The sequence below is a fragment of the Syngnathus typhle genome, linkage group LG5 (genome assembly GCF_033458585.1).
Source record: "Syngnathus typhle isolate RoL2023-S1 ecotype Sweden linkage group LG5, RoL_Styp_1.0, whole genome shotgun sequence".
Lineage (NCBI taxonomy): Eukaryota > Metazoa > Chordata > Actinopteri > Syngnathiformes > Syngnathidae > Syngnathus > Syngnathus typhle.
Window position 1 is genome coordinate 20005703 of NC_083742.1, and position 23741 is coordinate 20029443.

General features: G+C 42.6%; 4 protein-coding genes across 8 annotated transcripts in view; 1 reads left to right on the forward strand and 3 right to left on the reverse strand.

Annotated features, from left to right (window-relative positions):
- LOC133154617 (collagen alpha-1(XXVII) chain B-like) overlaps positions 1–14960 on the forward strand; it is a 31972-nt gene extending 17012 nt beyond the window's left edge. Inside the window, exons 13-61 of one of the 2 annotated variants that reach the window (XM_061279459.1) lie at positions 667–720; positions 1384–1428; positions 1499–1552; positions 1641–1685; positions 2406–2459; positions 2564–2617; positions 2724–2777; positions 2870–2923; positions 2999–3052; positions 3133–3177; positions 3510–3563; positions 3703–3747; positions 3829–3882; positions 4041–4094; positions 4254–4307; positions 4494–4547; positions 5401–5454; positions 5794–5838; positions 6013–6057; positions 6126–6179; positions 6684–6737; positions 6802–6855; positions 7022–7075; positions 7149–7202; positions 8196–8303; positions 8373–8495; positions 8569–8676; positions 8760–8813; positions 9621–9674; positions 10358–10414; positions 10668–10721; positions 10835–10888; positions 10966–11019; positions 11134–11187; positions 11544–11651; positions 11715–11822; positions 11929–12036; positions 12111–12164; positions 12229–12291; positions 12515–12568; positions 12645–12680; positions 13007–13024; positions 13118–13153; positions 13230–13256; positions 13347–13412; positions 13570–13741; positions 13826–13935; positions 14058–14276; positions 14467–14960. In XM_061279459.1, the coding sequence (XP_061135443.1) occupies positions 667–720; positions 1384–1428; positions 1499–1552; positions 1641–1685; positions 2406–2459; positions 2564–2617; positions 2724–2777; positions 2870–2923; positions 2999–3052; positions 3133–3177; positions 3510–3563; positions 3703–3747; positions 3829–3882; positions 4041–4094; positions 4254–4307; positions 4494–4547; positions 5401–5454; positions 5794–5838; positions 6013–6057; positions 6126–6179; positions 6684–6737; positions 6802–6855; positions 7022–7075; positions 7149–7202; positions 8196–8303; positions 8373–8495; positions 8569–8676; positions 8760–8813; positions 9621–9674; positions 10358–10414; positions 10668–10721; positions 10835–10888; positions 10966–11019; positions 11134–11187; positions 11544–11651; positions 11715–11822; positions 11929–12036; positions 12111–12164; positions 12229–12291; positions 12515–12568; positions 12645–12680; positions 13007–13024; positions 13118–13153; positions 13230–13256; positions 13347–13412; positions 13570–13741; positions 13826–13935; positions 14058–14276; positions 14467–14613 (3288 nt within the window). In that variant the 3' untranslated portion in view covers positions 14614–14960. The remainder of the gene's footprint in view (positions 1–666; positions 721–1383; positions 1429–1498; positions 1553–1640; positions 1686–2405; positions 2460–2563; positions 2618–2723; positions 2778–2869; positions 2924–2998; positions 3053–3132; positions 3178–3509; positions 3564–3702; positions 3748–3828; positions 3883–4040; positions 4095–4253; positions 4308–4493; positions 4548–5400; positions 5455–5793; positions 5839–6012; positions 6058–6125; positions 6180–6683; positions 6738–6801; positions 6856–7021; positions 7076–7148; positions 7203–8195; positions 8304–8372; positions 8496–8568; positions 8677–8759; positions 8814–9620; positions 9675–10357; positions 10415–10667; positions 10722–10834; positions 10889–10965; positions 11020–11133; positions 11188–11543; positions 11652–11714; positions 11823–11928; positions 12037–12110; positions 12165–12228; positions 12292–12514; positions 12569–12644; positions 12681–13006; positions 13025–13117; positions 13154–13229; positions 13257–13346; positions 13413–13569; positions 13742–13825; positions 13936–14057; positions 14277–14466) is intronic. The other variant, XM_061279460.1, reaches the window with a different exon arrangement.
- A 456-nt stretch (positions 14961–15416) lies between these two features.
- zgc:101858 (uncharacterized protein LOC449555 homolog) lies at positions 15417–18822 on the reverse strand. Of its 4 annotated transcripts, XM_061279471.1 has the most exons (8): positions 18516–18798; positions 17629–17802; positions 17376–17554; positions 17217–17310; positions 16439–16508; positions 16318–16354; positions 16176–16239; positions 15417–15741 (listed from the first exon to the last, which is right to left on the reverse strand). In XM_061279471.1, exons 1-8 carry the CDS (start codon positions 18537–18539, stop codon positions 15583–15585), a joined length of 801 nt encoding a protein of 266 aa, XP_061135455.1. In that variant the 5' UTR covers positions 18540–18798; the 3' UTR covers positions 15417–15582. The 4 variants fall into 4 exon arrangements, with proteins under 4 accessions (XP_061135455.1, XP_061135453.1, XP_061135456.1 ...); XM_061279469.1 differs by having other exon boundaries at positions 16318–16508; positions 18516–18822; XM_061279472.1 differs by lacking the exon at positions 16439–16508 and having other exon boundaries at positions 16176–16219; positions 18516–18819.
- Positions 18823–18952: 130 nt separating this feature from the next.
- On the reverse strand, positions 18953–21351 carry LOC133154624 (3-oxoacyl-[acyl-carrier-protein] reductase FabG-like). Its single transcript, XM_061279476.1, has 8 exons — positions 21195–21351; positions 20481–20654; positions 20224–20402; positions 20065–20158; positions 19877–19946; positions 19749–19785; positions 19609–19672; positions 18953–19383 (listed from the first exon to the last, which is right to left on the reverse strand). The coding sequence occupies exons 1-8, from the start codon at positions 21225–21227 to the stop codon at positions 19219–19221; spliced, it is 816 nt and encodes a 271-aa protein (XP_061135460.1). The 5' UTR covers positions 21228–21351; the 3' UTR covers positions 18953–19218.
- Positions 21352–21908: 557 nt separating this feature from the next.
- ppil3 (peptidylprolyl isomerase (cyclophilin)-like 3) lies at positions 21909–23465 on the reverse strand. The gene is made up of 6 exons (XM_061279477.1): positions 23327–23465; positions 23082–23156; positions 22782–22875; positions 22621–22688; positions 22277–22395; positions 21909–22134 (listed from the first exon to the last, which is right to left on the reverse strand). Exons 1-6 carry the CDS (start codon positions 23327–23329, stop codon positions 22008–22010), a joined length of 486 nt encoding a protein of 161 aa, XP_061135461.1. The 5' UTR covers positions 23330–23465; the 3' UTR covers positions 21909–22007.
- Between the last annotated feature and the right edge of the window lie 276 nt (positions 23466–23741).

Consider the following 23741-nt stretch of genomic DNA (forward strand, 5'->3'; position numbering starts at 1 on the left):
CCAGAAAAAAAAAAAACAGTCTCGCCAATTTGTTAAAGGCTCGCATGTGTTTCTGATCAAACCAAGACATTTATTGGCATTTCTGGAAAGAGGCAACATTTTCCACATTTCCTGTGGGCTTCATGTTGCACCAATTACTGCTTATTGCTTTATCCGCGACAGCCAAATGTTCCACATCAGATCCACAAAGAAAATCGGTATCTTTTGGGTACCTCAAATGAATCGAACCTCAGTCAGCAAACAGAACACAAGAGGGATTTTTTTGTCATCATTCTCGTCTTCCACAGACGTGTGGGATGTTTTCCCGTGATGAGCGTGTTGACCTTGGCACGGTGACAAGCATGCGTCAACTTTTTGGTTCCATCATCTTCATGATGGAATCAACAGCACCAGCCGCAATTAAAAAAATAGCTGAAGTCAGCATTTTATGGGTTCACCGTGCAAGCAGCTTGATTCGACCATGTGGGAAAGTCCTGGGGGCTTCTGACTCTTGTGGAATTTCCTGCCAGTCTGTCAGAAACGAAGCATGGGGAGCGCATCTGATCGGATCTGCTGAGATGGCAGTTGCAAACGACTTAACACTTAACGGGCAATTGAATGAAAGCCGAACCGTAAGATTGTGAAAAAACACAATCGCTTACATAACGACCTCATCTGTCTGCTTAGGGATTTCCTGGCGACTTTGGAGAAAGAGGACCCCCTGGTCCTGATGGCAACCCTGTAAGTACATGATGACTGGAAGATGAAATATGCGTAAATACCGCACCATTTACTAAAACTACGGTTCTGAGTAAACACCAGTTTGTTGCCATGAACTGGACTTTAGACTTTTGAGGTAGGGTACAATAGAGCTATCGTACCAAAGAGACTGGATGTGAATTGTTAATGGACTGATGTTCCAACCCAAAAGACCTGGGTTGCGGCCACTACTACCAAGTTCCACGATGGGTCAGAGCTGGAACCCAATTGCAAATTCAGTTTCATGTCATGTCAACACCTCTCCCGTTCATCCCGTGGAAGGTAGGATGGTAAGTTTCAGTTCTCAGGATCCACTGCCATCGTCTGACCTCCGAGATCTGATCCCAGGCCTGATTTCCTGTCTGGTGTGGGAAGTGAGTCACATTTGGCTGCTTTCATCTCCTGTCGTTCCTTTGGAGAATCAGAAGTGACAGGAAGGCCACGCTGGGTTACTTGTTATCCACGCTGGCCGTAAAGCGGGGAGAGGATGTGGACATGGCGCTGGGTTCATAACCTGGACAACAGAAGTCTCTGTGTGTTGAGCGCCAAGTGCTCAGTCAGCGGGCTCAAATGAAACTAAAAACCTGCACAGGATTAACTTGCGTATCTTAGGGTCTAAATTCTTCCCTCCCTTTTTTCTCAAAGGGCGACCTTGGAGCTCATGGCCCACATGGAGTTCCTGGTCTTCTTGTAAGTATCGCAAGTGGGCTATCAGGCAATTGAACAATTGACTTCATGATCTTTCTTTTGTGTGCATAAGGGTGAGATGGGTCCTGCTGGCATGATGGGGTTACCAGGAGCTCCGGGACTCAAGGTAAACACTCTAACCAGTCTCCATGGTGATATGAAAAGAGCAGACTTTGGCCTGTTATTTCTTAGGCATTTGTCGTTTTGCTTCCAAGGGAGTGCCAGGAAACGTCGGTGAACCTGGACTGAAAGGTGATAAGGTGATCTGCTCATGTATTTCTCAGACTATTAGTCCTCAAAGACCAGTCTCGTATGCCTAACTCAGCCTCTTGATCATTAGAATTGACCCAAATTATTTGGTGTCATGGATCATACTTGCGCCCGTAAAATGGTTCTTGTCACAGAGGATTGTACTGAAAGGCAACCACAACCCGTCTTCCTCTCCAACAACAAATATTTTTAGGATGTATAATATTCGGAATAAAACCAAGCTTCAGCTATCGTACTTGACAATGTTTTTTGGAAGATAGATATTGCGTTTGACATTTTTGATGACTTGTGCAGAGTGTCGTGTTGTACTGCTATTGCTTCGCAGCCACAAAATGATCATGTTGGTGGTTCAATCACTCTTTTGCAGTGGTTATAATTGATGGAATGCAATATATACCGTATTTGGCAGTGATGGATTATGTGAGTAGCGGTGAGACATTTCTTGATGCGGTACTTGTGGCGAGTTGTCGTTTAAGGTCACTTTGAGTTGATTGACAGCCTTTGGCCAGCTCCAAAGTTCCCTTTGGATATTTTGGCGGGCTATCAAGAAACATAAGCTGTCTAATCACGCGTGAAACAGGCTTAAAAGCCTTTAGTCTTAATCAAATCCCGTATTTATCTTGAGTTGGATTACGAATACAAAACTTGTGTTGTACTGCCATTTTTTTAATTGTGGCTGTTGTGTGTGTCATGTATGAATTGCATCTCAGGGGGATGTTGGTTTGCCAGGAGAACCGGGAGATGCGGGCTTCAAAGGGGACAAGGTAAGTTTGTCCAGTGCAACCTCAACTAAGTTCTTCGTTTGGATCTTTTTCTTTGTCTCAACATGTTTCTGTAGTGTTAATACTCTCGAGTTGTATTTTGACAGGGCGTCCCGGGGTCAGCTGGTACACCAGGACCATGTGGAAATCCAGGACCGCAGGTGAATTCCTTCATTTGGTAACCCCCCCTCTACAAAGTCTTTGAAAGAGAATAGTGCTGGCACATTTGACCTTTGCTGTTACTTTGGTGATCATCATACTTTTTAGGGTCAATCTGGTGATAAAGGTCTGGATGGTTCAGCCGGCCCTCCTGGCCTAGAGGTATGAAATCATGTTTCATCAACAACATCGTGGAATAAAATCACGACTGGCAGTATAATAATGTAGATTTCACTTTGCGGGGTTCATTCCAGGGTTTCCCCGGTGACATCGGACCTCCGGGTCAAAACGGCCCAGAAGGACCAAAGGTCAGTGGTGTGTAAATATAAAGAGATTGTGTCTCAAATGTGGCTTGAATTGATTTTCAGTGTTGCCATTTCCAGGGGAGGCAAGGCACACGAGGGTTTCCTGGTCCACAAGGAACATCTGGACTCAATGTGAGACGAGACAGCCATTCTGTTGATCAACAATCGATGATTGTGTCGTCCACTCCGTTTTGATACTTGATTCTCGATAGGGTGATGAGGGGCCCATCGGGCCGGCTGGGCCAGCAGGAATTGAGGTGAGCGCTGACTGGATCAAACCCATTTTGATATTAGTTATCCTTTTAGGGATTGGCTAATTCCTGATCAAGCTAACATGCAAACACAACACAAAGCTGACCCAATCTGTGAACCAACTGTGCCGTCCTTACAGTGTCCAGATTGTTTTTGTTGAAACATATAGAATTTGCCCCAGATTTCGAGGTTCGTATCTAGATACTAGATTAGAATTTAGTTTTTCCACTCAACGGTAATCAGATGGACCTACATGGTCACTTTGAACTGGACATATGTTGTTGAGTGTTTCTCATTCCGCAACACATTCTCTGTGTCACTTTGACTTTGTGTTCAGGGCAGGCCGGGGAGGCAAGGATTCCCTGGACTTACGGGTCTGGATGGACTCAAGGTCAGAAGGACAGAGCGCACACAAATAGAGCATTGGCTCCTTGTTTTTGTTTTTTTTGCTATAACGTCTCATCATCATAAATCAAATGGTAATTGTCCTCCAACATACTCGCAAACGAGACATACTTTATTCACCGTAGGGTGAGACCGGGATAAGCGGAGAGGTCGGGAATCTCGGCGAGAGGGTAAAAAAATGCTTTTCTCCTTGTGAATGGCAACTTTGATTTTGTTTAGTGATAAAGAGCGTTCTTTTCTTATTCCGTCAGGGTTTGCCTGGCTTCATCGGGACTGCTGGGGCAATGGGCCTTGCGGGAGAAATGGTTTGCTTGTTTTTTTATTTAGCACACATTTTGATGTTGACTTTGATCAGTTTGCTGTTAAAGAGTCTTGAAATCTTTGCACAAAAGTGGTGAACCCACTGAATCGGTAGTAACGTCTGTCTTAAAGTTTTATCACTTTATGACATGGCCTTCCGCAGGGTGATCGAGGGAAAACAGGCACTCCCGGACCTCCAGGGGAATCGGGGTCAATAGTAAGTCTGCAGTCAGTCTCTTGTCCCACTCAGTGCTTTTTTTTAACCATGTGCATCTTAGAGGAGATGATGATGATGTTCATCCAGAGAGGCCGTTGTGGCACTTTGATACAGACGTCTAACATGTTGGAATCACTGCAGTTCTGTTTGTTTGTTCAGGGTCACACTGGACTACCTGGAGAGACAGGCCCTCCCGGGGCGGAAGGAATCCCAGTAAGTCAATCCAGCTTGATCCTCAAACCCACTGATGGGTTCCAAGGTTGAAGAATTGGTGCAATATTTGAATATTTTCTTTCATTATAGCATGTGATGTGAGCTTTGAGAACTTGATCTGAGTGAGCTCAGATGGGGTTCACCCTGGACTGGTCAAATTGAGTATTTACAGTCCTGTGTTTTTAGGGACCTACTGGCCTCACGGGATCACATGGCACCAGAGGACCCAAAGGCATTGAGGTGAGGCTTCAAAATACATTTCTGTTATGTTTGCAGATGAAATCTGGTCAAATCAGAGATACCTATCTGCATTTTATTGGACATGATGTGCCAGCCACAACATACTCGTGAATCTCTATCAGTGATTCACATGTGAGGCGGCAAAGGAGAAGCGGTTGAGAGTCACGTTTATTGACTTTGCCATAATCCAACGGATCTAATGAAATGCCGCACAGCGAGACGGGCCGGGTGGACCCAATGAACAATTGAACACGAGCGTGTATAATGAAGCCATTTCATTTGGTAAATTAGTTGAACAATCTTCCCCTGGTATCACAAATATAATATCTGATAACTATAATAGATGAAAATGACATCCAGCCCTTGGAAAATTGAATTAAAACAGTCATCTGCCTGATGAAAATCCTCATTAACAGTTGAAAGGTTTTCCAGCCATTTAAAAAGCTTTGGGAAAGGGAATTTGAGGAGGCCAACGGTTGGTTATCTGTATCCACTTATACCTCCGCACTCGTTGTAGCTCGGAGGCATCTACGGGCCGCGACTTTCTCGTACTTTCCTGGAACGAATCCGATTGAACTTCAGAGGTGCCAGTGTACAAGTAATCCCCATCACGGAAAGACGACGTTATCCGTATACTGCATGACCGCAGTCTTCATTCGAGTGTCTCCAATGTGGGATAAATTGTAATAAATAAAAATAGAGACTGTCTCCTCGGCCCGACTTGTTTAAAATGAAGATAAATTGCTCTGATTCAATGACTTCATCTTTGAAACCACATCAGTCAGCCAACGTGAAAGTCCTAATTTTCCTCACAATGTGTGAATGAAAGTTTTTTTTTCTTTTTTTTTTTAAGGGTCCAAGGGGTCCAGATGGTGTCGTAGGGGAAGAAGGTGGTGTTGGGCTAAAGGTGAGCACCTTAAAAATGGTCAATGTTCTCTCGTGGCGCTTCAAATGTTTGTTTGTGATGCCATCATTCTCTAAATCTATTTGGGGAGAGCAGCTCTCTAATTGGACATATGGAAAAGCTTGGGCAAACATCTTGTCGATAAAGACAAAGTAATCATAAATAGCTCTATCCATCCGTTTTCTTTTTTGTTAGTGATTATTTTTAACATCTGACAAACTTTATTCAAGGGAGCTCTTTGTTGAGGGAATAAAATGCAAGTTGTGAGTTAGAACTTGGCTGTGGACCGACGTTTAACTGTGGGGGATTTTTAGGAATCTCACTCGAGTTTATTCTTCGCAGGGTCCGGATGGTCCGCCAGGAAAGGCAGGCCTCCCCGGGGATGAGGTAGATGAAAATAAAAAAAGGATATTTGTTGTAGAAAATACATCTTTTTGTACAGGTTATGACTCACTGGCTACTTTGAGCCTAAGTTATGCAAAATAAATGTCAACAATTTTCTAATTAGCTGTATCGAAAAAAATTCACACCATTGCACTTATTGGCCTCATTGTGTTGCAGGGAAAGCTTGGCGAGCCTGGTGAAACCGGGCCTGATGGATTTCCAGTAAGTGACCATTTTTACCCTCTTTTTGTTGTTGTTGAATTTGTTAATAATATGGTGTTGTATTCTAGGGGGTACAAGGGCATTCTGGCCCTCCAGGGGACAAAGGACTTCCTGGAGATACAGTGAGTCATATTTTCCTAAATTACCACCAGTCCTTTTTTTCCCCCGCCATTAAAAAGAATTGTAAAGCGTTCAATAATGACCGATCATATGCTAAAACAAGAAAAAAAAGATTTAACTTGTAATTTTACCAAAATAATAATATCATGGATTGTTTGAGATAGAAACAAAACCCAGCTGGGACTTTCTGCCTGACTTCAAATTTTGAACCCTTAAGTACGTATTGTGATAAAAACAACAACAACAACAACCGCGCGGAATAATTATTTTCTTCCACCTGAGTTACATTAGACTAGTGAGATGAAGATCCACACCATCCTATACCTGGAGAGGCAGCTTTACTGCTGGCCAGACAGCAGTGTTGCCATAGCAACAGCCTCGTCTCCACGCTTTCCATTGCAGATTAATATGGCTCCTCAAGCCCACATTTATTTCCCTCCTTTGCTGTCACTTTTAGAGGTTGTCCAACGCTCAGATTGATTGTCTACCTTTGTGCGTGTGTGCAGGGAGCAGCCGGGCCTCCGGGAACGGGCGGGCCGACGGGGGAGATGGGACCCTTGGTGAGTGTGTTCACACAACCGGCTTGGGAACGCTGATGATGGCAATGTCTGTGTGTCTGTTCAGGGTCCGCCGGGGAAAGTCGGCGATGGAGGACTGTCTGGTGAGCCTGGAGATAAGGTATAGGCCACTTTATTAGGTACACCTACATCGTATGACAGTTTGAGGCCTTTAAGAATGGAATCATGCTCAGCGTGGTATTAAAATAAGAATGATGCTAGTTATCGTGGATGTAGTTGGAAGCAAATACAAAGTTTTTATGATTTGAAGTGACATTCATTTGCAGGGTGACATTGGCCCACCTGGCAACATCGGAGAGCAAGGCCTGATTGGCCAGAGAGTGAGTATCCTCTATATGACAGAGTCAAAATATGGAAGTAACTTATTACAATGATGAATATTTTGCCTCTAAGGGTGAGCAAGGCATCGATGGTGAGGCTGGACCTAATGGACCTGATGGAGTTAAGGTAAAGGGAATAATGGAACGGTAGCTTCAACCTCGGTTTATGTTGATCCTAAATGCTAACTAAACCGTTTCAGCATGAGTTCATTCAGTCCAAGAAATATGTAAAATAGGACCGAATGAACCCAATTCCAGTTGAGTCTTACCGCTAGCTTACTGTCATTAAAAGGGAGACAGACGTACAGTATGCGTGAATTCTTGGAAAGCCACTGTGGCAGAAACACACAATGAGACTCATTTAAAAGCTATCGCGGCTGGAAAGTATTGCAAAAAAATAAATGGAACACTACAGAGGATTATACAAATAAAAGATTGCCAAATGAAACCAAGTCAAACAAATAGAATTAAGAGATTCATTTTGGCTCGGCGTTGTGCAGTACACACAAGATATTTTTGTCAACCGAGAGAGTGTACATGAAATGGTCTTTGTAGCTTTTGGATGTAAAACTGCAACACACCGGCCGGGGGATTTGCAGCATTAGCTGCTGACTGTTGGGAGGAATAAAAGCCGCTTCGTGTATCACTTCATTCTTCCATTCTGGCCAAAGACAAATGGAAAGTCAGCAAGTTTTGTCTCTTTGCAGTCATGTGTATCTCCATCAAATCCTCCAGAAGGTATTAAAAGACTATTAAGTAAGTGTCACCAAAAAAAAGCAGCTAAAATATCACTCTGTATAGCGCAAGGAACTGTTTACAACAGTTAAAAATGACTCCATAGGTTGCTCCAGAATTTAAGTTCATCTGAATTACTGAATTAGCAAACTAATCAACTATTTGTCAGTTACGTAACTCCTTCACATACTGACAAAGATACATACATCAACCAACCAACCAACTTCTATTCCGTTTGATTACATTTCGATATGTGAAAATAAGTCGGAAAAAATCACCGGGGGAATGACTGCTCTGCTTGTTTGTTTGTTTTGATATGATCAAGTAGGACTATCCTCTTGGGTCCCATAAATCGATATCAATTCTTCCATTTATACAATTTCAGGGTGAGAAAGGAGATGCAGGCGCAGAGGGCGCCAAGGGAGACAAGGGTGAATTAGGACAGAAAGGAGAGGACGGAGCCAACGGGCTTCCCGGACTGTCGGGCGTGAGAGTAAGTGTCGATGGCATTGGCTTGATCAAATAAAAGGTCTTGTTTTTAAAATCATTCTACTTTTAAAAGGGTCAAGAGGGTAAACCGGGCACAATTGGCCAGAGTGGAAAAGCAGGAGCCAAGGTTTGTCCAGCCGTCACCTTCCCATTTAAGTCCATTTGCTGGAGTGATGGGACACTTCTAAATAAAGAGGTTCAGCTCTGCGATTGGAAATGGCAGTTTTCACCCCGCGTGACATACCCGCTTATTGACCGCCTCTCGCCAGGGCACCAAAGGACACCAAGGTTACCTGGGTGTAAGCGGGCCAATGGGCGAGCAGGGAGCGCCAGGATTCGTTGGACTGAAGGGAGCCAGAGGGACCATAGGCCCAGTGGTAAAACATGTGTTAGCTTTTAAAACCTCCATCGGACTGACAGACTTAATGGGATTTTGGTAAACGTGGGTTTATTTCCCCAGGGTGCTCCTGGAAGAATGGGCCAGATGGGAGAGCCGGGAATACCGGGCTATGAGGTGTGGAATGATAGCATTTTCAGAAGAAATCCCCTCCAGTAAGGTGATAGATAAAACAATCACCCCAAGAGTAGGATTCTCTTCGATTTCTATTAGTGTCACTGAGAAAAACATGAAATGATTCCAGATTCCTTCACTTTGTGACCATACACAATGAAATGATCCATTGGACTGTTATAGGCTCCGCTTACAGTTTTGCAGTATCTAAAGACGAGAAATGAAATCTAAAGACAATGGAGCATATTTTTGGATACAGTGCAGGATTACACACAGGAACATTTCCATATCACAGCAGCGCATCATCTACCCAAATTGCATACTGAGCAAAATGAAACAGTGTTATTAATTATCTCATTGGCATTTTTAAAACCGTCAAATGGCATGTTTACAGATGAGGTGACATTTTTATGATAGTTCCATTTTCATGACCTTATGGAAAAACTCATTTCACATTTGTAAAGACTTGTAGGCAGACTAAATAGTGTGTTCATAATAAAGAATAAATGAGATATAATCTGATCCAGACAGTGTAAAATAGAACTAGATGAACTTTTTTTAGGGTACCCATTAAAATGATCACCCCGGAAAATTAGATAGAAAAAAAATATTCACCGTGATTTACCGTAGTGGAATAATCATGCCGTGTCATCAGCATTGCGAGGTGATTTAGAATTTGATGGGAGCAAAAACAATTATTGATTATATTTTTTCACTCTAGTTTTCACTCATTGATTTTATGACAACAGAGGAGTAAATGAAACAAAGGTTTAGCTTCCTCCGTGTAACGGAGTACGCCTCTCGTCGTAGGGTCACAAAGGACTGCAAGGCTCACAAGGACCACCGGGACCAAAAGGTGAAAAGGTACATTGGTACACCGTTTGTTCCGCACCCATTTCAGTTTCCAACTGTTGTTGGTTAAGGTATTCATTCTTGATGATTTGGGGCACTAATTCACTTTGTGCCGTTTCACGCCGCGATCAGCCGAGTAACTGGACTCTTTTAGTCATGATTGAAAGAATACAAACATTTCTGTTTATTGGACACGATGCAGCACAACACAATAAAGCAGATTAAAAAAAGAAGTTTTTGCATGGGGGGGTTGGAACCATCTGGACGTCCATTGTTGTATTGTTAGAAAATAATAGCAATTCTTGTTCACTAATCAAAATCACTCTGCCACATCGTTGAACCGATTCACCCTCCAAACAAAAACATGTAATTGATTTGATGCAAACATACAATATGATTGGAGATGTTTCCATGGCCTTTGACATTTGGTCATTATTATTATTGTTTTAATCCTGTTCTAGTCATTTTAGGAATAATTTCATTTGACACATGCCGAACACATGACTGATCAAATTCTTTACACGTCTGTTATTGTTCAATTGGTGTAATAAAGTTCTTTTATCACTTTGAAAGGATGAAACCACCTGTCCTATGAAATGGACAACGATTACGGCATTCTTTGAAATGATGGGGGTTTTTTTTGTGATGTTAGCCTTCAAGGGTAAATCTTGATTTCTTTCTGTTTTGCTTTTCAGGGTGGACACGGGGAGGATAGCAAGATAGAAGGCCCCCCTGGTCGCCAAGGTGACAGAGTGAGTTCCTATTGTGAAAAGTTCCTCTTGGGAGAGAGGTGAGGCGAGCTGAAAACTTCAGACAATGCCGTCGTTAAGGACGGTTTGTACAAAGGGATATGTTTTTGAGGCCGTTAGAAGCAATGAATATTTTAGTGTCTGCGGTTTGTTTGGGCGAGGAGGTGAGGCCGTATCGGTTTTACGTTCTCTGAGGGGGGGGGGAGCCCTTAGCTCACCGTGCCACGTTTAAAATTGTTTTTATCTCCATGTGCAGGGTCCTCCCGGTAACAGAGGTGAAAGAGGAGAAGCAGGTGACCCCGGACACCTTGTAAGTGAATTGAAAACAACTTGGTTCCCTACTTGTGTTTCTTGGCAGTTATAGAGCCAACGATTTTAAGAAAGGTGTCTGTGTAACGTAATGTACAAAATGACATTTTGCAGGGTCCAGTAGGTGTTAATGGAGAGAGAGGTAAAGCTGGTGCCCAAGGACTTCCTGTAAGTATCCCATTGGTTTGATTTAAAGCCACAGCGAGCTTTGACGTTACTTTCTCAAACCGTAATGGTCATTTCAGGGACACCCGGGGCCCAGAGGAGAACAAGGAGCGAAAGGATCCAAAGGTGAACAAGTAAGGACTTATCTCAAAGTAATGCTGACTAGTGCAGGCGGTGTGTTGCTCTCTTCTAAAAGTCTAACAAGCACTCACGTTTGTGTTATGGAACATTAACTCTCTGTGCTCCAGGGTCAGAAAGGAAAGTCTGGACCGAGAGGAACATCTGGGACCAAAGGACCACCGGTGAGTTAAATGCAGTGTTATCATCAAGTTTGGCTACAATCTGAAGAAGAACATTGCAGCTAACCAGCCAGCAGCTAGCGTGATCGGCTAATGTAGCATCCTTAATGTAGATTCATTCAGTTCTCTTCAACAGTACGATACTCAAACTCTCGAAACGGTTATAGATCCTACAAAGTATAGTCCAAGAAAGCCAAAAGGAATGTGCGACAAAAAGAAGTAGAAACTTAGCAAAATGAAAGCAGTAACCGCTAAGCAAGTCTTATCAGAAACTAAAATCATTTCTGACTATCGTGACTATCATGAAACACTTGCGCCACAAGTTCACAGTTCTTTGAGTATTTATTGTTTTTGTCAAGGGTCCTGAGGGGCTCCCTGGCCAACGAGGTGTTACAGGAAGGGAGGGTCTGGAGGGATTTCATGGAATGGATGGATGGCCTGGTACAGATGGAAGCAAAGGCACCAAGGTCAGGAGTGCTGCTTGATTAATAACTCCGATTAGGGGTAACTGTTTTTATATTTACATTCAGGGGGAGCAGGGAGAAGATGGACAGTTGGGCTTCACGGGGAAACCTGGGGCACAGGGTCAAAGTGGTGAGATGGGTCTCCCTGGATCTCAAGGTTCTTTTGGATCAAAAGTAAGACTTATTTTATTGGCTAGAAATTGAAATATCTCTCAGATGGTACCGGTGCATTCGTGGACCTTTAGGAGGCATTTAGGGGATATGTTTTTATAACCTTCAGGGTGAAAGGGGTCTCCCAGGCCAAACTGGACCGGCAGGAATGAGGGGGACCCTCGGCAGTGTGGGACTGAGGGGAAATCAAGGAGCGAAGGGCTCCAAAGGGCAACCAGTGAGCAGAAATACCATATTTAGCATGAAAGCTTATTTTGAAATCATTGCACAACCCATCCTGTAATATTTTAGGGGGACTTTGGTGAACGAGGATTTGCAGGGGTGCTAGGTCTGTCTGGACCAAAGGTAGGATTCCACCAAGATCCAAGCATTGTTTTGATATTTTGATAGATTACTGGTCTCTCTCTAGGGGCCCCAAGGAGACATGGGGCCAGCTGGGATACAGGGACCAAAAGGACCAAGGGGACTGATGGTAAATAAATCGGGATATTCTTTCCAGTTTTAAACCAGAACACAACTCCATGTGCGGTATTACCATACGTATCGTAGCGTGATTTAACAACGATCACCGTACGATATAACCTTGATTCGTTGAGATCGTTATCTTGATGTTAGCTCTGATGGCTCATGTCTGGAGTCAGTGGTTGGGGACCACTGCTCTAAATCTCTCAAACCTGTCCTTCCTTGTTTTCCAGGGTACGGACGGAGCTCTGGGCCCCGTTGGCATCATCGGCCCCAGCGGCCATCCTGTACGTATCTCTAGAACACATTCCGCCTGACAGTTTTACGGTCCTTGTCGTGACCCCCTGCTTTCTCTCTTGTCAGGGACTACAAGGTGACAAAGGAAGTCGGGGGGACGTGGTGCGTGACAAACTTTTGACAAATCCCTTTCTGTCTTAGCTGTGAGTGCTGGATTGCATGCTTAGTGCGGAGGCTCCACTCATACCGACCGCTCTCTAAAGCCCTTTGGCACTTTCCTATGAAATGCGACAATGAAATTCTTGAGCTCATAACCAATCCATTTAAGAGAGGTATTGATATGCTTCACGTATTGTCCACACCTAAAAATGCAGTTGTGATGAGAAGGGAGAAATATCTCAGAACTGCTTTGCAAAAAGGTATTATTTCTAATTGTGTTTTTCGGGAATTGTCTGCCTTCAAGTATTGATCTATTTCATCTTTGACAGGGCTTGCCAGGACCAAGGGTAAGTGATACTAAATCTTCTCAGTGCTCGTCAAAGCATGCCCAGAATACACATGAATATTTGAAAGCCTAATGTATGAATGGAATTTTTCAGGGATCTCCTGGTCCACGAGGTCCACCGGGACTTCCAGTAAGTTCACTTTACATACATAACTTATCGAATGTTATGCAATTCATTAATAAGACACCATTTTTGTTTTCCTTAGGGCCGCACCAGTTCTACTCTTCCTCTTGTATGTCGATTTGTTTTATAATGGCAAATTCTGAATACGCTCCAAACTATCTGTGATGGTTTGATCTCTGTCTCGGTTTTATTTCTGCAGACAAGCGAGGCGCTTGGTGCTTCTTTTCAAGTTATCATTGATTCGCATGCACCACTCAGACCACAGGTGAGTTTTGACTGAAACAAAGCCTGAGAGGTTTTTAAAAATGGACATTTAAAAACCGCATAGCATTTACATTCAATTTGAACTAATCCCAACCGTTTTCCAAATACATGAACTGAAACTGAAAAGTCCAAATAACAATGCTGTGGTCTGTTTGAAGCTGAACTACCACAATGTAGACCTTCCCATGCTGGACCAGGGAACGGAGATCTTCAGGACTTTAGAGCATCTCAGCGCTCTCATCCAAAGTCTGAAGAACCCACTGGGGCAGCGCAACAATCCGGCCCGCATCTGCCGAGACCTCTACAACTGTGAGCAAAGGATGTATGATGGTAGGGTCACAAATACCTGGACAGATGGTCTTGCTGGTGCCAGGTTTTTTTCCCCATCTTTATAGTCTCCTGCTACTTTTCCAGGCACATACTGGATCGACCCAAATCTGGGCTGTGATGCTGACACTATCGAGGTCACATGCAACTTCACTGCTGGAGGACAGACTTGCTTGAAACCTGTCACCGTCTCCAAGGTTGGTTCAATAAATGTGGACCTAGACGTCAATGCACAAGCAGTTTTTTTTTTCCTGGCTCAAACTGATCCAGTTGCACTATATGGGAATCCAATCAAGAGATTTGTTGATTTACCTTCCAGGTGGAGACGGGGGTCGGTCGCATCCAGATGAACTTCATCCACCTTTTGAGTAGTGAGGCTGTGCAACACATTACGGTCCACTGCCTCAACACGCCGGTTTGGGCAGCGGGACCTTCGTTGCAATACTACAGCCAGGCCGTGAGCTTCAAGACCTGGACGGGGGAGAAGATCAGAGCGGGCGATCTTCTGGAACCGCTTGTACTTAGAGACGACTGCTGGGTATGCGCACACGTCACTCCTGTTCAATTCAAACAGCAAAGTCAAAAGAATTTTCGGTCGTGTGGTTGCACTCATCGTTAACTTCCGATGCAGGTCTGACACAAGCCGCATTTTTAGAGCAGACAAAATGTGAAGATAAATGCTTTTAATCGGACCGTGACGATATCTCTTTTTTTGTCACGCTTCCCAGATCATGGACGGCCGCTGGCGTCAGACCCACTTTGTGTTTCAGACTCAGGAGCCAAATTCACTCCCTATAGTGGAAGTATCCAACTTACCGACCACAGAACCCGGATCACGTTATCACCTCGAGGTTGGACCTGTTTGCTTCTTGTAAAGCTCAGTCAAAGGGGGGGACCTGTGACCTCCTGAGTGGGGTGACCTGACGGACAGTTGTGGACTGCAAGGTACACCCCGATTACTCTCCAGAAACTATGCTTGGACTGCAGGAACATTTAAGACTTCTTGCACTGATCCGCCTTTGGAATAAAATGGACTATGTTTCCTCTCCGGTGACTTGCTACCAAGCTTTGAATTGCCTGGATGGAAGGAAACACCAAGAACATTTCATTGTTTTGGTTCTGGTTGTACAGAAATAAGGACGGTACATTTATAAATGCGCTAATGTATTATTTATAACTGTATGTACTGTATATTGTAATATAAAGTGCAATAGATGTTTCAGTGTGCATCTTATCAGTCATTCAGATATCTTCACACGGGCACGTGTGAAGATACTACCTCGTACGGCACTGGCCACAACATTAGGGACACTTGCAGACTCTAATTAGAGTTGATGAAAATTCCGCTTTCAGCAGAGCAGACTGCGATGAATCCATCAAAACCTAATTAAAACAGAACTTGTTTTTGTAAAGGCAAATCATGTTACATAGTAAATCAAAATGCATACACTTAATTCTTGTCTCATAAAATGAATCGTAAGATCAAATACATCAAACCACGCTCGTATATACTAGGTTGGGTAATTGGTTGATTCAATTGAATTACAATTAAAAAAAAAACACAATAAAAATGGATAATGTGTTATTTCCCATTAGACTGTGCAAGTGTACCTAACCTGGTGCTGCAACTGCTCTGTACTCCACAGGAATACTTCACAAAATATGCAAGCTGGCCACATTTTGTTCAATAAATGTTTATTTTCTAAAGCTACAGTTATCATTTTTATATTGAGCACCAATCAAAATACTCTTTTGAATTTGGAATAACTCAACTATTTACTCTTGGAAACACAACTCAGAGGTAGGCTTACTTTTTTATCTCCTAGTAATTATACAGTGAAGGTTTATCGTGGGCACATAGCGTGGCGGCCGCCATCAATGGGAAGGTTGACTCCGGTAATGAAAGTAGCTGCGTCCGACGCCAGGAAGGCGATGCTGTGGGCCACCTCGTCCACTTCGCCCGGTCGGCCAAGTGCGTGAGTCTGCTTGCACTTTTCTAGGAACTGAAAGGAGAAACAAAAGAAGGGAACAACTGAGATTTTTTTTTTTTTAAACCAATTAGTTTGCATTTATTTACAACCTTTTTAAAGTCATTGTTTCCTTACAAACATCTCTTAAAGATCATATGTACAGTAAATCTACTCAACTTACCAAGTTAAATGCAACTGAACTGTAGATTCCTAAATGTACCACTAGAGGGCGCCCACAATTCCAGATCAATTTCTTACAATTCCTCATTTCTGATGAATTTTTCCCATCGAAAATTATGTAAAGTGAATGAATCAGTGAAAAGTTATGTTAAGCACCATATCATAAAACAAAATAAAACAATTATTTCGCAATATTTCTCAGGAGGAATTTTGGCGAGATGGATTTTTGTCATCTTCAGTAGGACTGTAGGCCATTTGTGCTTTTATAAACATGCGGTTGTCTTTACCTTGGCATACTGCTCTTCATCCAGTCCCGCCCTCTTGTGCACTTCTGTGACAATCACACCAGGACTGTGGTATTAAAACACACACGCTAGTTGAAAAAGTGTCCCCTGCCTGCAGCAATTTGGACGTGGTCATTGAACGTACCACACCGAGTTGACTCGAACTTGCTTCGACGCCAGTTCTGAAATCAAAAAACACGTTGGTAATTGCCCTTTTTTGTGTGCATGGAGGGAGGGAGCATTGTTAGGTAAAACTGCTGACTCACCCAGCGCGACACAGCGAGTGAATTGATCAATGGCTGACTTGGACATACAATAGGCCAGGACGCCAGGGAACTACAATGACAATAGACTTGCAAAGATTCCACCAGAACCTGGCATTTGAACAGGGGTGTCTAAAACCTTTAACTTTTTAAAACATGTCCCTTGAGTAGTACGAATAGGATGAGCGTACATAATAGAAATCTAATCATTGGGAAAAAACGGAAACTAAAATCTACAAGCTTTAGTATTGTGTGCAGAGGGCCACAGATTTGGAATGAGCTTGATGAAACACTAAAAATGTTGCAATCCATATCCATCTTTAAGGCAAATCTAAAAAATCAACTCCTATCAATGTATATTTAATGTGCTGGTTATAAACTGCATGAACACCTGTGTCCTGTTGTTAATATATTAGTTGTTAATTTATAAATTGCAAATGTACTTTACATCAAATCCAGAGTAACCAGAATACTGAGGTTGTCTATTGCTTGTCGTATGGTTGTTGTGTGCTGTACTTTGTTGTGTGTTTATTATTGTTGTCTATTATATATCTGTATGTTGTCCAAAATGTAAGGATATCTGGCCAATATCTGATACTTATGGGAAACCAGGCCCCCTATTAAAAGCTTTAAATAGCTTGCTTGGGGTGACCTTTCACGCATCCAGAATTACTGTTTGTTGTTCCATGTTGTATGTCTTGGATATCGCGTGAATAAACTCAAACTCAAATTGTTTCATTGCCTGATTAAGTGAGATGATAAAGACGTCGATTTTACGTACCGATCTCTGCCCATTAACGCTGGATACGTTGACGATGGAGCCTTTGGTCTTGACCAGGTGAGGCACGCAGAGTTGGGTCAGCTGGTACACAGATCTAGAAAGCCAAAATCACTGACTACAATGTGTGCAGCGTGAGTACGTTTCCATGACGATGCCCACCTGACGTTGATGTTCATAACCCTGTCGTACGTCGCCAAGTCTGACGTCTCGATGCCGCCCATGGCCAGGATGCCGGCGCTGTTCACCAGGACGTCCAGTCGGCCGAAGCGCGCCATGACGTCCTCCACCGTCCTCTTCACCGCGTCCTCGTCCGTCAGGTCGCCGGGCAAAAGCAAGGGCTGCGCAAAATATGAGTCGCTAGCTACCTTTTGAGAATTTCATAACCGGCATATATAAGCGTACGCATCGATACCTCGGTTCCTCCACCACACTCGGCACACTCCTTGGCCACCTTCTTCAGACTCTCCACATTTCTGCCATTGAGAGCCAGAACAGCTCCAAGTTTGGCAAACAGGACGGCCGTGCCTGCGCCGATACCTGAGCTGGCACCGGTGATCAGGCTCACTTTTCCCTTCAGGGAAGACACCTGAAACACACGTGTCACACTTGTATTCATGAGAATATGATTGAATTTACAGTAATCCCTCGTTTATCGCGGATAATTGGTTCCTAAAGCGATAAGTGAAATCCGCGAGTTACGGTCACCAACAAGAAGTACTGGGGAGGCTAACGAGTTAGAGGAAAGATGTTAATTCGCGATCGTGCTAACACGCGAAAACGGAAGGAATGTAAAGGAACATTTGGAGCAATACTACATTGACCTACATGTTTCCTCAATTTAGAAGTTTTATTTTGACTTTTAAATGTTTTTTTTAAATTCCGCGATGTAGTGAAGCCGCGATAGACGAAACGCAAAGTAGCGAGCGGTCACTGTACTTCACAGTCCCTAAAAACAGCAACAATGGAGAAGAGTTGAGACATCCCAGTGAATCAATCATCTAAATCAAAATGAATATGGAACTAAATGATAAAAACAAAATAAATGGGAAAAAACGAGCTTTTAATGAGACTCGTGAAAGGCACCATAGCTCACGCTTGAGGATTATTTTACTTTTAAATAATTAAAAAAAAACATTACAGTCGAAATAGTATAGAACAAGTTTATATACTACTTTTAAATGTGAGTGACTTAATAGTAGTATTATGAAGTTCGGTATCATATCTCTGTCTCTATTCTAGTTTAGAATAAGCTGTGTGGCCCGTTAATACAAGAAGCCGCAGACGTGAAGAGTAACTTACTTTGTATGCATCGTCTGAGGCCATTTGACAATTCAGTCAGTCAGATCAATTGAACCTGGACTGTTTTGTTTTGTTTTGTTTTGTACACGACCTGCGTGGTCTTGCTTGACACACGCGAGCAGAGCAACGAACTCATTTCCGGGTGGTGCTCAGGTTCGAGCTGTGATTGGTTTAACTGCAGTGACGTAATCGATAGTCCAAATTTCAATGATCATCATCAATTGTTGCGCATTATCCATACTAATAAAATAGATGGTATTAATGATGAATAATATCATCAATAAAAATAGGTGATTCATATCACGGAAAAACACATTGGGACATTTTTAAAGGCTCACCTGAGGCATTTTTGGTTTGAGCTTGCGACGTGGCAGTCTGTCACACAGTCAGAAATTATAATTGTGCTCGAGTGATAGACAAACAGAAATCCGTGGAACTTATTTTCTTTTTAAAAAATATATTTTAATATCAAACTTCATTGAAGATTTTGCATGATGGCAGAAATCAGACACAGCACGAGCACGCACCTTATATGACAGGGATGGAACAGAATAGACAGCAATATTAAGTATATTCTTTTGCGAACTTATTCCAAAAACTTTGAGTTCTAATAAAAATCCCTGGATTTACATGTTTAAATGGTGTTATTATTATTATTATTATTATTATTATTATTATTATTATTATTATTATTATTATTCTGTTAAGGGCTCCCTGGACCTTGGACATGGTAGCCCCCATCGACAGAGAGGTTGACTCCGGTGATGAAACTAGCAGCATCTGATGCCAAGAAGGCGATGCAGCGTGCCACCTCGTCCACTTCGCCCACTCGGCCAAGTGGGTGCCTGTGCTTGACCCTTTCAATAAACTGAAAAGGAAAAAAAAGATCATGTCAAAATAGAGCGAAACCACTGACAATGTGACACAGCTTGACTTCCAACCAATTATATAACAAAATATATAAAAGTTGTTTGTATCACTGGTGGAGCTTGCAAGGGCATTATTTATTTATTGATTAAGATTTTTTTTTTTGAATTGAGGGGTCCCTCCATGCGTTTTTGAAACCACAGCCTACAAGTGGCAATGTCTTTACCTTCACAGTCTCCTCATCACCCAACCCTGCGCTCTTGAACACCCCTGTGACGATCACACCAGGACTGTGAAAAGAAAACACACGCTGGTTTAAAACATGTCACCTGTCTGCACCAATTTGGATGTGGTCCTTGAACGTACCACACGGAGTTGACTCGAACTTGGTTTGGCGCCAGTTCTGAATGGAAAACAAAATAGAGTCAAATATTTGCTTTTGTTTTTTTTGTGCATTAGAAGAAGAGCACCATCAGATAACAGTACAAACTCACCCACAGCAAGACAGCAAGTGAAATGGTTAATGGCAGACTTGGACATGCAATAGGCCAGAGCACCGGCCGACTGCAACGACAACAAACGGTTCTCAGGAAGAAGTGAGCAAAGTAAGATCAAATTGAAATCGTTAACACTTTTGGGATCATAGTTTGCGGTGCTTTGTGTCGAGATTCCCAGCCCGTACCGATCTCTGACCAGCGACGCTGGATACGTTGACAATGCAGCCTTTGGTCTTGATCAGTTGAGGCACACAGAGTTGGGTCAGATGGTACACAGACCTAGAAAGTAAGAAGCTCCCTCAACGATGTAACCGGCAGGAGTGCATCTCCATGACGACGCCCACCTCACGTTGACGTTCATGATTCTGTCGTACGTCGCCAAGTCTGACGTCTGCATGCCGCCGAAGGCCAGGATGCCGGCGTTGTTCACCAGGACGTCCAGTCGGCCAAAACGCACAATGACATCCTCCACCATCTTCTTCACCGTGTCCTCGTCCGTGAGGTCCCCTGGTACAAGGAAGGGCTGTGCATTGTGTAGAAGCGTAAGTAACCGGTCTTAAAGACCAAAGAGGGGACTGTATGTAGATGGACACATCCATACCTCAGTTCCTCCACCACACTCTGCACACTCCTTGGCCACCTTCTTCAGATTTTCCACATTTCTGCCATTGAGAACCAGAACAGCTCTAAGTTTAGCAAACAGGACGGCCGTACCTGCGCCGATACCTGAGCTGGCACCGGTGATCAGGCTCACTTTTCCCTTCAGGGAAGATACCTGAAATGGAGAATTTCAATGAAATAGGTATATTTCAAAGGCTCTTTCATTTTTTCATGCAACATCAGATCCAGTAAAAGCTTGTAATTCCAATTCGGTCGAGTTTCGCCCTGGACTCCAATAATATTTATCATTTTTCTATGAGGTTTAATTCCGGTCAAATATGTCGCTTGAAGAGGACCATTATTTTGAAATGCAAAATCCGATCTCTGAGTGTTAAGAAACTTCCTGTGTGGGATCAAGCTTCTTAGAATACGTTGTTTGAGTACAAAGTTCTTCTTTGCAGCCTGATTGTAGACTGATGCACATTTTATAAATGCAAAAATGTACGTCCAAATGATTGTAATCATGCAAGCAACGCGTTCGGCCAGGGTCATGCTGACTTTTTCATTTTTTTATTGAACTCCCTCTCGTCAGCATGTGCTCACTTTACAATACATTTTCCTAATAAAATCAATCATAAAATATACAAAATACAATAACCAAAGTGAAGACGCAGATGAGAAAATACAAAAGAGTGAATTGATAGAAGAAACTTACTTTTAAATCAGCACATGAGGTTGAGGTTGACATTTCGCTTTATTTGCTTCGTCAGCTGCCTGCCAAGCACTTGGGTTCCCAGAGAACGATTGCGACAACCTTCCCCCCTGCAGTAGATAGATAAACGCTCACTCAGAGTGGGTGGAGCTCAGCTATTTTGCATTTTTTTGTCAAACTTTCACAACTGCATGACAGCAGACAAAAAAAGCACGGTAGAATACAAAAGCGGTCGATGATTGATTGAAAGTAATTTTTTATGCAACACAATGATAATCCACAATATTTCTTTCTTGTTGGAAGATGAGGTTGATAAACCACACATTCGTGTGTAAAAAGTGACTGGTAATAGTTGTGGGAAGTTTCAAAAGTGATATTGAGGTAGACTTTAATGGCCTCTGTCTCTGCTTTTGATGATGACAGTCTTTATTTGTACTATATATCTTTGTAATAGACGCTTTAAGTGTTTTGCCATCCATAAACGAACCCATAATAAAACTCAAGCTATCCCCCTTTAAAACTTCTGGTGAAGGATGACTTCATGGAGTGTGTACTCCCTCTCAGAAAATGGATTCGAAATGGCTGAGAAGTTTTTTAGGGCCGTTGCGGTCGTCGTGCTCGAAGCTAAACTGACATCATCAATAAAGTTTTTTGTTTTTTTACACAGTAACAAAGTATCTGCACTGTTAACCTTCCAAACACAACAGCAATGAGAAATAAAAGTAATCATATGTCATTTATTAAAAAACATGGGCAAATACTGGTTTCTTGTACGAAACAATGACATCTTCACAATTTGCACTTTGGAGACTTCTTCTATCCAGCAAAAGGGTTGGCATGAATGGTGACATCTTTAATTCGACTTTCAGTCAACGGCCGGAACGTCTTTTCATGCACGGGCAGTTTTTCAAGCTCATCCAATGCTTCCAAGCCATCGATAATCCTAGAAAGCAAAGCAGAAATGTGAAATACGTCTAATATAGATGAAGAGGCAGTTTGCATGGAGATAGCACACATTTGCCTCCAAAATTTGCATATGTACAAGGTTCTAAATGGACGGAAATGTCATTCCGTACAGTACATACTTTCCAAACACCGTATACTTCATGTCCAGATGAGGCTGTTTGGCGTAGGTGAAGAAAAACTGGGAGCCATTTGTATTTGGACCATTGTTTGCCATGGAGACCACTCCTCGGACATTATGCTGAAAGAAAAAACAAAAGCAGATTTAAAAAAATAAATAAAATACAACCAAAAGAAAACAATCCTACATAGAGAGTAAAGTACGGTAAACAAAATGTCAGGACATCTGAACTGTTAAAAGTTCATCCTGATGCTGGCTGAGATGAGATCTGCTGAGGTATGAGGAAAATTAATGAGGAAATTTAGGTCAACATTGTAAAAAAAATAGGGGATGGGGGGCACCTACTTTTAAATGTTCACTGAACTCATCTTCAAACTTGCGCCCCCATATGCTTGTTCCTCCTTTGCCAGTGCCTGTGGGATTTTGCATCCAAATGGAAGGGAAGAAAATAAAATAAAAAGTCAGGCAAATGACATTGTAAGTTATTATTCAATGTCACCCTCTACCTGTTGGGTCTCCCGTTTGCACCATGAAGCCTTTAATGTTTCGGTGAAAGAGGCATCCTTTGTAGAAGCCACTGGCACACAGGGCGAGGAAGTTCTAAAATGACAAGCAGCGACTTTCTGGTGAGGGTCATGACTGGTGAGGCATGGACATAAACGTAACTTCTTGCCTCATAATCACAATATACCCTGTCAAATCAACCAAACAACTCTCACACTTGGTCTTCAACGTTCTTCAGTCGAAACACAGCTCAAAAAATCAATTCTCTCCTCCCTTTAGTCGATGTCTTTCTAAAAACTTACCTCACAAGTTTTTGGTGCGCGTTCACAAAATATTTCAATTTTGATGTCTCCTAAATCGGTGTGAAGGGTCACTGCCTGCACACGCACGCCGCAAAACAAAAACAGACATCAAATCAGTCAGTTCGACCGACGAGTTAAGAACTAAACAGAAATTATCTGTAAATAACACACATTTAAAACATGAAGACATATTTATGATTCATTTGGAAGCTGCTTCGTCGTCTTAAATTAAAACAAAAAGTTACCATTTTAAACGCTGCGACAGTGCGTGAATGAGTGGGCGAACGAAATAAGTCCGTGTGGATGCATTACTCAGCGGATAATAGTTCCGAGACGACAAACTGTAGCCCAACCTCAGTTCCGTCCCAACATACGACATTTCGAGGAACGCAATTCTTTGATGTATTATATTGTTGATATTCGTATAAATATTTATTGTCATAATGCTACCTTTACTGCTTTTAGTCTAAACTACAGACTAAAGCTCGTCCTGATTTACGTAATAAATCCGTCGCTGTTGCATGAACAGGAGTTGTCGTAAAGCGAGTCCTCTTTCGTTTACGATGCCTGAAGTCAGCACGGAAACGGAATAATCTTTGTGTAATAACGTTTTCAAATTTATTTGGGTATTTCAAAATCAAACAAACAATATTTCAAGAA

Excerpts from the sequence above, each read along its gene's own strand:
- zgc:101858 (XM_061279469.1), bottom strand. The coding sequence starts at position 18,539 with ATGGCCTCAGACGATGCATACAAA. Across the intron at positions 17,555-17,628 it reads AGTGTGGTGGAGGAACCGAG|CCCTTGCTTTTGCCCGGCGA; the intron begins GTATCGATGCGT and ends TATTTTGCGCAG. Across the intron at positions 16,509-17,216 it reads GCGTTAATGGGCAGAGATCG|TTCCCTGGCGTCCTGGCCTA; the intron begins GTACGTAAAATC and ends TTGTCATTGTAG.
- LOC133154624 (XM_061279476.1), bottom strand. The coding sequence starts at position 21,227 with ATGTCAACCTCAACCTCATGTGCTGATTTAAAA. Across the intron at positions 20,655-21,194 it reads CCTCATGTGCTGATTTAAAA|GTATCTTCCCTGAAGGGAAA; the intron begins GTAAGTTTCTTC and ends TCTCCATTTCAG. Across the intron at positions 19,947-20,064 it reads GCGTCGCTGGTCAGAGATCG|TCGGCCGGTGCTCTGGCCTA; the intron begins GTACGGGCTGGG and ends TTGTCGTTGCAG.
- ppil3 (XM_061279477.1), bottom strand. Across the intron at positions 22,876-23,081 it reads GCGCACCAAAAACTTGTGAG|AACTTCCTCGCCCTGTGTGC; the intron begins GTAAGTTTTTAG and ends TTGTCATTTTAG. Across the intron at positions 22,689-22,781 it reads GCAAACGGGAGACCCAACAG|GCACTGGCAAAGGAGGAACA; the intron begins GTAGAGGGTGAC and ends AAAATCCCACAG.